Raw genomic sequence first — 11,440 nt, 5'->3', positions numbered from 1 at the left:
AGAGGTAGCCAAGAATTTCAACGCTGTCGCTTCAGTGTTTGACTGTCAGACAGAAACAGAGATAGAGATGGATTTCACGGCGCTCCGGGCGGCGGTGGAGGAGGCGGAGCTAGTCGACGCCCACGCCCACAACATCGTCGCCGTCGACTCCTCCTTCCCCTTCATCAGTGCCTTCTCCGAAGCCAACGCCGACGCCTTATCCTACGCACCCCATTCCCTCTCCTTCAAGGTCAGTTCTCTCTAAATTCAATTCCATTGGTCTCGTCATTCACCTGTTTGATGGTGCGATTTATATCGGGTTTATTTGCAGAGAAGTTTGAAGGAGGTTGCGGAGCTTTACGGCTGTGAGAAGACCTTGGATGCGGTTGAGGAGCATCGGAGAGTCGCCGGATTAGAGGCGATTAGCTCCCGGTGCTTTGAGGCTGCGAGAATCTCCGCATTGCTTATTGATGATGGACTGAGGCTGGACAAAATGCATGACGTAGATTGGCACAAGAGTTTCGCGCCTGTGGTTGGGAGGATTCTCAGGATTGAGTTCCTGGCTGAGCAGATTCTTAATGAGGTGGAGGCTCCTTTATTGTGCTCTGAATGTTGATTTGAATGCTATACAGGTCCTGTATGTGATTTTAGTAGTTCTTTCGGAAATCTAGTTGCGAATGAGGCGTCATTTGCGCAGAGGATCGTATGGTTTCTGTTTATGATGCGTTTATTCTGTGGAGTCTGGACTACAAGTGATACTCATTTTTGAGTTTTTGTTATTTTGTGTTTCTTTTAGGAGTTCCCGGGTGGATCTTCTTGGACATTGGATGTGTTCACTGAAGCATTTGTTGGAAAGTTGAAGTCATATCCTTTCATTTAGCTTATGGTGTATTATCTGTTACCTTTTCCTAGAATGAAATAAAAATGAACTCTTCGGATGACTTGATTTTCTTAACATCTATGCCACATTTGCTGATAAGATTTTTGGCTTGAAAAGTATAGCTGCATATCGCAGCGGTCTGGAAATTAGTACACATGTCACTAGGAAAGATGTTGAGGAAGGTCTTTCTGAGGTCATACAGGGTGAGTACTGCATTTAGATGATGTTTTATCTTTGTTAACCGGAATGTATGCTAATTATTCTATCTCTGCAGCTGGAAAGCCTGTTCGCATATCAAATAAAAGTTTTATCGACTATATTTTCACTCGTAGTTTGGAGGTTGCTCTACTTTTTGACTTGCCAATGCAGATACATACAGGGTAATGGAGAGTATTGCAATTATCAAATTGGTTTTGCATTGTTGGAATGATTACTGCTAATATAATAGAAAAATTTGGATTTTTTTTTTGTTTATTTGAAGGAATACTTCTCTTGTTAGCTGATTACTTCTTTCACGTAAGAAACGTGGGTCAATTTTAGAAAAACACTAATGCTGAAATGAAATGTGAAGGAAATAGATTCACAGGCTTATCCATTTTTAGGAGTTGCGAACCAAATTTTACGATTCTAAGTACTAGTACTACTTCTACAACCTATTTTCAACTAGGATGCAAAAGTTTATAGGTGAGCTGTATGCTGCTGTGATTGTTCAAGTTGAATGTTCTTTGGATATAATTGATTGACACTTTTGACCTGTAACTAGTTTTGGCGACAAAGATTTGGACTTGAGGCTATCCAATCCCCTTCATCTCCGGGCTGTGCTTGAGGACAAGAGATTTTCTAAAAGCCGCATTGTTCTTTTACATGCATCCTACCCGTTTTCAAAGGAAGCATCATATCTAGCCTCTGTTTATCCCCAGGTGATATTTGCAGTTTCGTTGAATTAAAATAGTCTTTTGGGCATTGAATGTAAACTGGCAGGTCATTGAGGATGATAAGCGTTTTCACATACAGGTCTACCTCGACTTTGGCTTGGCTATACCCAAGCTCAGTGTACACGGGATGGTATCTTCACTAAAAGAACTTTTGGAGCTTGCTCCAATTAAGAAGGTAACAGTATATTTAGTCTAAGCCTGAAAGAAAGATTAAGTAATGAAAATATGCATTCTAAGACACATAGAGAGCGTTTTCGCCGCTGTACAAAATGTTAAGCATTAGTGTATGTGATTCTTCTTCTTAATGGACTCCAGATTATTTTCTGAACCTTGTCCGTGTTATTGTTTCTACAAGTGTCTTCTAGTGAGTTGTAAGGGGAAAAGATGTTTCTTCTGTATGTACATGGCCATGCACATGCTTTTGCACTTATAAAAACGTTCGATGTAATTTATTTGCAGGTCATGTTCAGCACTGATGGATATGCATTTCCCGAAACTTTCTACTTAGGTCTGTTAAAGTGAATATCAATTTACCATTGCATTACTCTTGATCATGATGATTTAAGTCTACAGAGATGCTTATGTGCATTGGCGCATACATATTTGTGATTGACAGGTGCAAAAAAAGCACGTGAAGTTGTCCTTTCAGTTCTATCTGATGCCTGTGCTGATGGTGATCTCTCAATTCCGGAAGCTATTGAGGCTGCTGAAGACATCTTTTCACAAAATGCAGTTCAGTTTTACAAGATTGATCGTGCTGTCAAATCTTTTGGTTCAGCCAATAGTGTATGCTCTAACTTTGCGAAGGTGAAGAGTAATGACTCGGAAAATCATGTCTCACTTGTTCGTGTTTTCTGGGCTGATGCATCAGGACAACAAAGATGTCGTGTGAGTTCCTTAAATTTTCTGTTTCTTTGTTAGAATAGATGTATTTCTGTGGCTTCTTATCAGTAAAATTTTGCATTCAGAAGTCAGAAAAACACCTATTCTTTCCATAGACAAAACAGATAATTATTTTAAGCTAAAAAAATTCACCTCATGCTACTCTGCCTTCTACCAAGTAAAATCATGTGGCTTAATTTACTAATATATAGTTGGGACATCGCTTGTAAAACTGGTTGCTATTTATACTTCATCTATTTCATTGTCAGCGTACTCTATAGCACTATAGCAAGCATACCAGATGCACAACCCTATATGTACAACCTTGCCTTTGTATGCTTAATCCATAGTATTTCGTATATTCAATTTCGGCAAAAAAGTTATAAAAAAAAAATAAAAATTACAAGATGAGGTGAAAGTGCAAGTGGTCATCCTTTCTAGGTTAAGTAATTAGTCCTAAAAATGGTTACAAGAACCAGAAGCCTTATCTTTTCCTGTAATTGCACCTTTTTGTGCCTCTTTAATAAGGATCTTTAATTTTGGGGATATTATCAAACAAATCCACTTTGTAAGTGACATCTTGAATTTGCACGGATTAATTATATTGATTTCATTCGTCTCATTTGTTGTTCATCATTGATTCAGGTTGTTCCTGCTAAGCGGTTCAATGACATCGTTACAAAAAATGGCATTGGTTTGACTTTTGCTTGTATGGGAATGACTTCTTTCACTGATGGTCCAGCTGATGAGACTAATTTGACTGGAGTGGGTGAGATCAGACTCATGCCTGATTTATCGACTAAGTGGAGAATTCCATGGTACTAAGGAGATTTATTGAGGTTTCAGAAAAAGTATACTCTTGGTAAACTGTATATATGCTTAGGTAAAAAAATTAGGGTGTAGAGATAGTATGATTAAGAAATTGTCTCTTTAGCTTATTAGTTTTAATTGTATGAATAGTCGAGAATTCTTTTTTTTGCAATGGATTTTGTTAGAATTGTATTTAGTTTGATAACAAGCTACGCTCAAATGCATGAATTTATCAGTTATACAAACTTAATTTATTATTATGCAATATTTTCCAGGTATAGAGGATGAACTTTCATTTACAAAATGCACTGCTACTGAATCTGATAGCATGGTTCTTGACTATTTTATTAAATATTAGTATTTTCATCGACAGGGTAGAACAAGAGGAAATGGTTTTGGCCAACATGCATCTTAAACCAGGTGAAGCATGGGAATACTGCCCAAGAGAGGCCTTACGGAGGGTTTCAAAAATATTGAAAGATGAATTCAATTTGGTATGTTAGATCATTTGTATCTTGCATACCTATTACTTTCATATCAACTTCAATGCTATTTTTGTCTCATTCCCTTGAGAAGAGAGGCTTAGGGGTGGAAATTCTATAAAAAAAATGTGGTCATAGGGATTTCCTATAGAAAGGTTTCCCTCTCACATGTTGTCATATGGAGTTACTTGTGAATAGGTGGGATTCTAAGAAAGTGGTAAAATCTTTGTGTCGATGCTCTTAGAAAGACATTGCATAGGGCTTTGCACTGCTTGTCAGCCTTTAAATTTCTGCTCACATTATAGGTGGACTGCTAATTCACCTTTCTTGTACTCTAAAAATTATGTATTTTTTCTATTCCAAAATGAAATAAAAACAAAATTTAAATGCTATTTGTGCAGGTAATGAATGCAGGATTTGAAAATGAATTTTTTCTCTTGAAGAGTATACTAAGGTAGGAGATGCTCCCATATCTATGTAAGTTTGTAACTTGGACATTGTGCACACATTATGACTTGCGGTACACAATTAAAAATTGTGCAGGGACGGGAAAGAAGAATGGGTACCATTTGACTCAACACCCTACTGTTCCCCATCATCATATGATGCTGCTTCCCCTTTGTTTCACGAAGTTCTTGCTGCTCTCCAGTCCTTGAATATTACTGTAGAACAGGTGCATAAGAAAACTCATGCTGTGATTGCTTCTTATATTTGTTTGAGAAAAATTGTCCTTTGAATTAATCCACCGTGGCTATCTTATTGGAGCTATCCATCCGGTCTTTATTATTTATTATTGTTCGTACAACTTTTAAGGGTCATGCATCCTTAAAACAACCATGAGAACTTGAACTTTAATGAAAAAAAAAAACCAAGGATAGAGTATCCTTCCAGTTTGAAATTGAAACAGGTAGCAAATGCTGTCATTTTCAAAATTTGTACTAATTTGTACTGCATTTGGTAAAAATCTACCATTTCACATGAGTAAGACTTATCCAAGGATGTACATCTATAGGGGTTTCTTTATTTGATCTCGATTTTTTGGTGAACCGAGCTTTTCTTGTTGAATAGTTTTATCCATGATCAGTAGTTTGTCAAGATTTTTTTTTTTTTTTTGGTCCAGGCATATCTGTATTTGTAGTTGATGCTTGATAGCTTGAACATTTCCTTGAGGCACGTTTGATCAACTTTGTAATAGAAAAATAAAACATGCATACACACAGACCGACACAGTCTTGATCTGTCTAGTAGCTAACTTAAGTAGTAGTAGTAGTAGTAGTAGTAGTAGTAGTAGTAGTAGTAGTATCTCTCTCTCTCAACAAAAAAAAAAAAAAAGATTTTACATTAATTTTTACTTACTTTTGTATCCTTGTTACAAACTGTAGTTACATGCAGAAAGTGGGAAAGGTCAATTTGAGATGGCTCTAGGGCACACGGCTTGCCAGCATGCTGCTGACAACTTGATTTATACCCGTGAAGTTATTAGGGCCATTGCAAGGAAACACGGATTGTCGGCAACCTTTGTGCCAAAGTAGGTTCTTAATTTTGCCATACATAGCTACATATATAAATGCAATAAGCTGTTGATTTCAACTAGATTGAAACAATTTTTGTATTTGGGAATTTTGGTGATTAATACTTCTTACATGTTTCAGTCTGTAAAATTGCATCCTCATGAGTTATGTGGAAATATTGTTTTGGTCTTCATGCTCCATATTGTAAGACGCTTTGCATAACTTTGTCGTGTCTTGGGCAGGTATGCGCTAGATGATATTGGCTCTGGAGCCCATGTACATCTCAGTTTGTGGCAGAATGGGAAAAATGTATTCATGGCATCTGGTGGATCCTCTCAGCATGGAATGTCCAAGGTTGGGGAGGAATTTATGGCAGGGGTTTTATATCATCTCCCTGCAATTTTGGCATTTACAGCTCCAATTCCAAATAGGTACCCACATTTCCGCCAGACTCTGCCATTTGTCCCCTTGTTCTTACTTGTGCATAGTAATATCATCTTGTACATACCACTTTTGTCGCCCTGTTTTTCCAATTTCTCAAGCTTTTCATTAGAGTCTTTACATTTTCAGGGATCAGTTTTACCAAACCTTCTTAGAGCTTGAAAAACAAACTTGTAGAACAACGTATATAATATCAATACCTTAGACTGGATATGAATGTGTAAAGTTCATGCTTCCAGAATATTTTGGGTGTACAATTTAGTCTGAAATATCATATGTGAGACTGTCCCATTCCTGTTATTCTAGTTGAATAATTCTTTGTTGGAGCATCTTCACTTAATTATAGTATATCATATTATATGTTTGTAGTTACGACCGGATACAACCTAATACTTGGAGTGGAGCATACAAGTGCTGGGGAAAAGAAAACAGGGAAGCTCCATTAAGAACTGCATGCCCACCTGGAATTCAAGCTGGTCTGGTGAGCAACTTTGAGATCAAGTCATTTGATGGGTGTGCAAATCCACACTTGGGCTTGGCTGCAATACTAGCTGCTGGCATTGATGGCCTTAGGGGGCATCTTTGTCTCCCTGAACCTATTGGTAAGACTACATAACATTAGATAATATGGACTTGCTATAAGATGTGATCTTGAAATTGCCCTAATTAGTCATATTGGTGATTCTGGTCAGTCTCATTCTATGCAAGTAAACAATATTTTGTAATAATCATTCTTTTGGAATCTTAATTTTTTTTTTAAGAATCTTTATAGTACAAATAGGCCTATATACAATATATATATATATATATATATATATATATATCACCATTCTCTCTATAGCTTGAACACTAGCACCTATTGGGGAATTCTGATTCAATCTCTATGCGTCGTCTGCACTGAACTAGATTACTTTTATGATGCAGTTTGACAGATTTTCTGGAAATGAAAATCTTTGTTCTTTTGACAGTACAACTACTTTTTCCTCACTGATTATGTTTTCCAACATTAACTTCTTTTCATTATCTGCATTGATTTGTCACGAGTTTAGTGCATACTCGGTCATGACAATTGAAGAAAATTGAGGTTGTGGCCTTTTTGAATGTGTAATCTGTACCTTTTTGAATGCGTAATGTAACCTTTTTGATCATTTGGAAGAATATTTTACTGTATTTTGACATTTTTATGATATTTTGTCATTTAACAGATACAAATCCTTCTAGCCTTGATGGAGAACTACAAAGGTTACCAACTTCACTTTTGGAGTCATTAGAAGCTTTAAAGAAAGATGATCTCTTCAAAGAGTTCATTGGAGAAAAGCTATTGGTTGCCATAAAGGGAGTCCGCAAGGTATGATTTAAATATTATTCCTAAAAGATTTGCATACCGTTTGTCGAACTACAATGAAAATATTTGCATACCGTTTGTCAAATGACGAATACTCGTATTGTTCCTAATTCTGTCTGCAGGCAGAATTTGACTACTACGAGAAGCACAAAGATGCATACAAGCAACTTATACACCGGTATTGAGCTTACTGTCTTGATCTTTCCTTTGGTCTAAGCCCTTTTCCAGACTTACCAGTACTTTCCATCAGTTGCCATTTCAAAGTCTATGAAATTAAAAATAATACGAGCACGGGGAATCCTCATTTGAGGAATGTCATATATACAAGCAACTTATATACCCCTTTTGTAGCAAAAAAATCTTTTGTACTGTTTATGATTAATAATATCTTCTCGTTTTCTGTAGCAGAGTTTTCATGAACTATTTTTCTTATTTTATATTTAACTTTTTGAGATTATATGCCTGTGTCTCAAGGGAAATGTCCTCATGGGAATCAATCCCGTAAATTGTTTTCGTATCGGAGCTGATTTTGTCAAATGGAACTAAAAGAATTCATCAAATAATAATTAAAATGCCCAACAATGGTTTACAGAAATAGATTAACAACGATTGTATCATCTTCTAACATCTTAGACTAAGCAACCTCATACAAAAGTTGAACAAAATTAGTTTGGCAATTGCTTGTAAGTTGAACCATTTTACAACCATTTTGAAGTTTGACCCACCTTCCTCATGAATTTATAGAAACGATAGTAACGCGGCTATCCCCAGTTGATTAAGGAAACTTCGCTGCTGTATATATACCCGTTGGAGAAGTGTAACATCGCAATGGTTAGCTACTCAATTTCCACGGCTGATAATATCTGCTAATTAATCTCTCCATTAATCGTCGCAAGGAATTATATGTTGTATAATCCAGGTCACGACTCGAGTTTCTGAAAGAGATTATATTCCTCAAGATACTGTTACTCTGGATTTGTTGATGGCTGGATGATAATAACTGATCCTTACCTTGACCAGCAGTCTGCCTCTTTCTGCATTCAATTTAATGTTCTGTTCCGCGAGGAGTGGGAAGGTGTATGCAACTATTCATAATAAACTAGTAGGTCAACAAGTATCGAGTATTTAGTTGTTCTTTCTCAAGGCAATAGTAAGATGTACCATGGCAAGAAAGTAGAAATTGGAAACACACCTCGACATAAGTGCATGAAGGATCCATGCAACCTTGATCAAGTCTTGAGGCTTCCAAAGGTGAGATTTTCACTTGTTTTAAAGCATCTAGCAAATGAAAATGCTCCGTTTTGGGTGCTCAAGTTTGTAAAATTAGTCCTAAACCTAAATGGATAGAGATGAACAATCTTGAAGAAGAGATGATCAATGTTGGACATGGCAGATCCTCGATGTCACTGTTGAAGCTAATAAATAACTCAACGACTGTGAGAGATGAGGTGTTTTTTGGACTGGGAAGTGGAAACTGCATTTATTTTCCGAATCCGGATTATAGTACAAATGCTCATGATAGGATTGGGGTTTATAACTTATCTGATAGGAATTAGGACACATATGATATCTTTCATAGATAACCTGAATACGAAGATAAGTGATTCGAAATACTGGTATCCTCTAAACTGGGTTTGGTTTACACCAAATTGTAACTTTATTAGGACCGTTCAAAGCATATTCATACATAGCTATAGCTAATTTCTTGGTGAGAGGTGTATATTTATTTCTTTCACAAAATTAAAGGTAAAAAATCTTTCACGCCAATTGCCATTATATTTCTTGGTACTTTTCATTACCAATTTTTTGGCAATGACTAATATTGTTCACTTTTGTGTAATTATAGGAGCATCATAACGACCTGGATCACTCACATCCCTCCAAATTAAATCCCAGAAAACCGAAATAGACAGGACATTACAAATTAAACAGTACCTAAATTCCAGACCCTTATAAATCTGCGCTGTGCAAGAATCTATAGTAAAAACAATTGCAAAAACACAAATCACTTTCAGAGAATTAACTAACATATATGGCACCAGTCTTTCACGCCCTCTTGGGTTCATTGCTACTCGTTCTTCCTTTGCTGCCTCATTATGTTCATGCAAATGCACGGAAAAACGTTGGTAAATATACAGGGGCTGGTTCACGCAGTCATGACAAGCTTCATATAGTGGGTCGTTCCCACAGGCCAAGGTTCACTGCCGGCCCTTGGAAGCATGCTCACGCCACATTCTACGAAGGAGGCTCCGGTACATTTGGTATGACTAATCCTCTAACTTCCTCATTATCTTTTAGCAGAAGAAGTACCATGGTTATTCAGCATCCGATCCAATCGTAGATTAACCTTAAACCACCGATATACTGCATGCATCTAACTTTTGGAACATTCGCTAATTGTAAGCGTAGGGGGAGCTTGCGGCTACGAAGATGTAGTTAAAGAAGGATATGGGTTGGACACAGCAGCATTGAGCAATGCATTGTTCAACAATGGGCAGGCTTGTGGTTCATGTTATGAAATCAAATGTGTGGAAAATCCTCAGTGGTGCAAACCAGGACAGAAGTCACTTTTTGTTACGGCCACCAACAATTGCCCCCCAAATAACCAGCAGTCCGCTGATAATGGAGGATGGTGCAATCCACCTCGTGAGCATTTCGATATAGCCAAGCCTTCATTCAGCAAAATTGCCGAGTACAAGGCCGGCATTACTCCTGTCATGTACCGCAGGTAATCACCTTCATCACACTCTTATTTTCGTTAGTGATTCCTCCTCATTATCGGAATGGATAATACCTTATATAGGGTTTGCTTACATTTGCAGGGTTCCGTGCCAAAAGCAAGGAGGCATAAAGTTCACAATAACAGGGAATCCTTACTTCAACCAAGTGTTGGTCTGGAACGTCGCAGGTGCCGGAGATGTGACCAGCGTTGAAGTAAAGGGCCACAGGAACCTGAAATGGACACCGCTGAAACGCCTTTGGGGTCAGAAGTGGGTGACTGACCAGAAAATGGTTGGTGAAAGACTGACCTTCCGAGTTAGGACGAGTGATCGAAGATCCTCAACCTCATGGCATATAGTCCCTAAAGACTGGCAGTTTGGCCAAACCTTCCAAGGCAAGAATTTCGTCTAGGAAACCTGCTGTGCATTCTCAACTGGTAGCTTCATGTAAATATTCCAATTGATATATGTTTAGGAAAGGCGCAAACTATGCGTTAGATAATTAGAAAGGTCCAAATAAGCTTTGCGGTCGATCAGAATAAGAAGGGATTGTCCAGCTACTAAATGGACTAGCGATACTGTAAAGAAATGTAGGATTTGTACTTCATTTTATATTATTCTTTGCCATTTTGAAATATAAATTTTCGATGTAACAGGTATAATTTGCAAATATTAAACTAAATTGATGATTGTTAAGGTATCAAACTCAATTAAATCAATGAACGAACCGAATCTGTCTAACCTAAACCGTTCGTGTTTATATAAATTGCAGTTTTGGATGCTTAGATCATTAATTTGGCTGAAAATTTGCAAAGACGATCTATATATTAGGACCTAAAAACTGAACGATTAAGATGTGAATATGTAATCTAAAAGTGGTCCAAATATAGAAATCTGTTCCTTAACTAAGGAACGAACCTCTTTAGCAAGGAAGGACTAATATAAAGGCTTGCTCGTTAAGGTATTGATAATTGTCTTAAAGCTAGTACAGTTTAGGTTTGACAAATTCAGTTTGTCCATTGGTTTAAGCAAGTTAGATACTTTAAAGATCATTAATTTAGCTGAAAATTTGCAGAGATGATTTATATATTAGTACCTAAAAACTGAACAATCGAGATGTAGATATGAGATCGAAAAGTAATCCTAAACTGTAAATCCGCACTTTAATTTCAAAGCGGAGCATATATAAACACACACACACTCTTCTATGCTAAGGAGGTCCTTAACTTAGCTTAAGGAATGGATTTCCATATTTTGACCACTTTTCAATCGCATATTCACATCTTAACCGTTTAGTTTTTAGGTATATATGAGTAGATCACTTATGCAAATTTTCAGTCAAATTGATGATCATTAAGGTATCTAAAACTGCAATTTACATGAACGATTCAGGTTGGACAGATTCGGTTCGTTCGTGTCAGTTGCAATTTTGGATACCTTAAATTTGACTGAAAA

General features: G+C 37.1%; 2 protein-coding genes across 2 annotated transcripts; both read left to right on the top strand.

The window, feature by feature from the left end:
• Window positions 1-7,685, top strand: LOC112192784 (protein fluG). The gene is made up of 18 exons (XM_024332656.2): window positions 1-229; window positions 311-562; window positions 776-843; window positions 947-1,062; window positions 1,134-1,239; window positions 1,623-1,779; window positions 1,874-1,969; window positions 2,254-2,302; window positions 2,411-2,682; window positions 3,322-3,494; window positions 3,860-3,980; window positions 4,370-4,422; window positions 4,512-4,641; window positions 5,351-5,496; window positions 5,722-5,910; window positions 6,290-6,522; window positions 7,126-7,268; window positions 7,388-7,685. Exons 1-18 carry the CDS (start codon window positions 68-70, stop codon window positions 7,448-7,450), a joined length of 2,529 nt encoding a protein of 842 aa, XP_024188424.1. The 5' UTR covers window positions 1-67; the 3' UTR covers window positions 7,451-7,685.
• A 1,529-nt stretch (window positions 7,686-9,214) lies between these two features.
• Window positions 9,215-10,638, top strand: LOC112192785 (expansin-A9). Its single transcript, XM_024332657.2, has 3 exons — window positions 9,215-9,526; window positions 9,675-9,993; window positions 10,088-10,638. The coding sequence occupies exons 1-3, from the start codon at window positions 9,298-9,300 to the stop codon at window positions 10,395-10,397; spliced, it is 858 nt and encodes a 285-aa protein (XP_024188425.1). The 5' UTR covers window positions 9,215-9,297; the 3' UTR covers window positions 10,398-10,638.
• Window positions 10,639-11,440: the final 802 nt, after the last annotated feature.

The sequence above is a fragment of the Rosa chinensis genome, chromosome 3, assembly GCF_002994745.2.
Source record: "Rosa chinensis cultivar Old Blush chromosome 3, RchiOBHm-V2, whole genome shotgun sequence".
Lineage (NCBI taxonomy): Eukaryota > Viridiplantae > Streptophyta > Magnoliopsida > Rosales > Rosaceae > Rosa > Rosa chinensis.
Note: the sequence above shows the minus strand (reverse complement) of the source record. Positions and strands in the feature narration are given on the sequence as shown.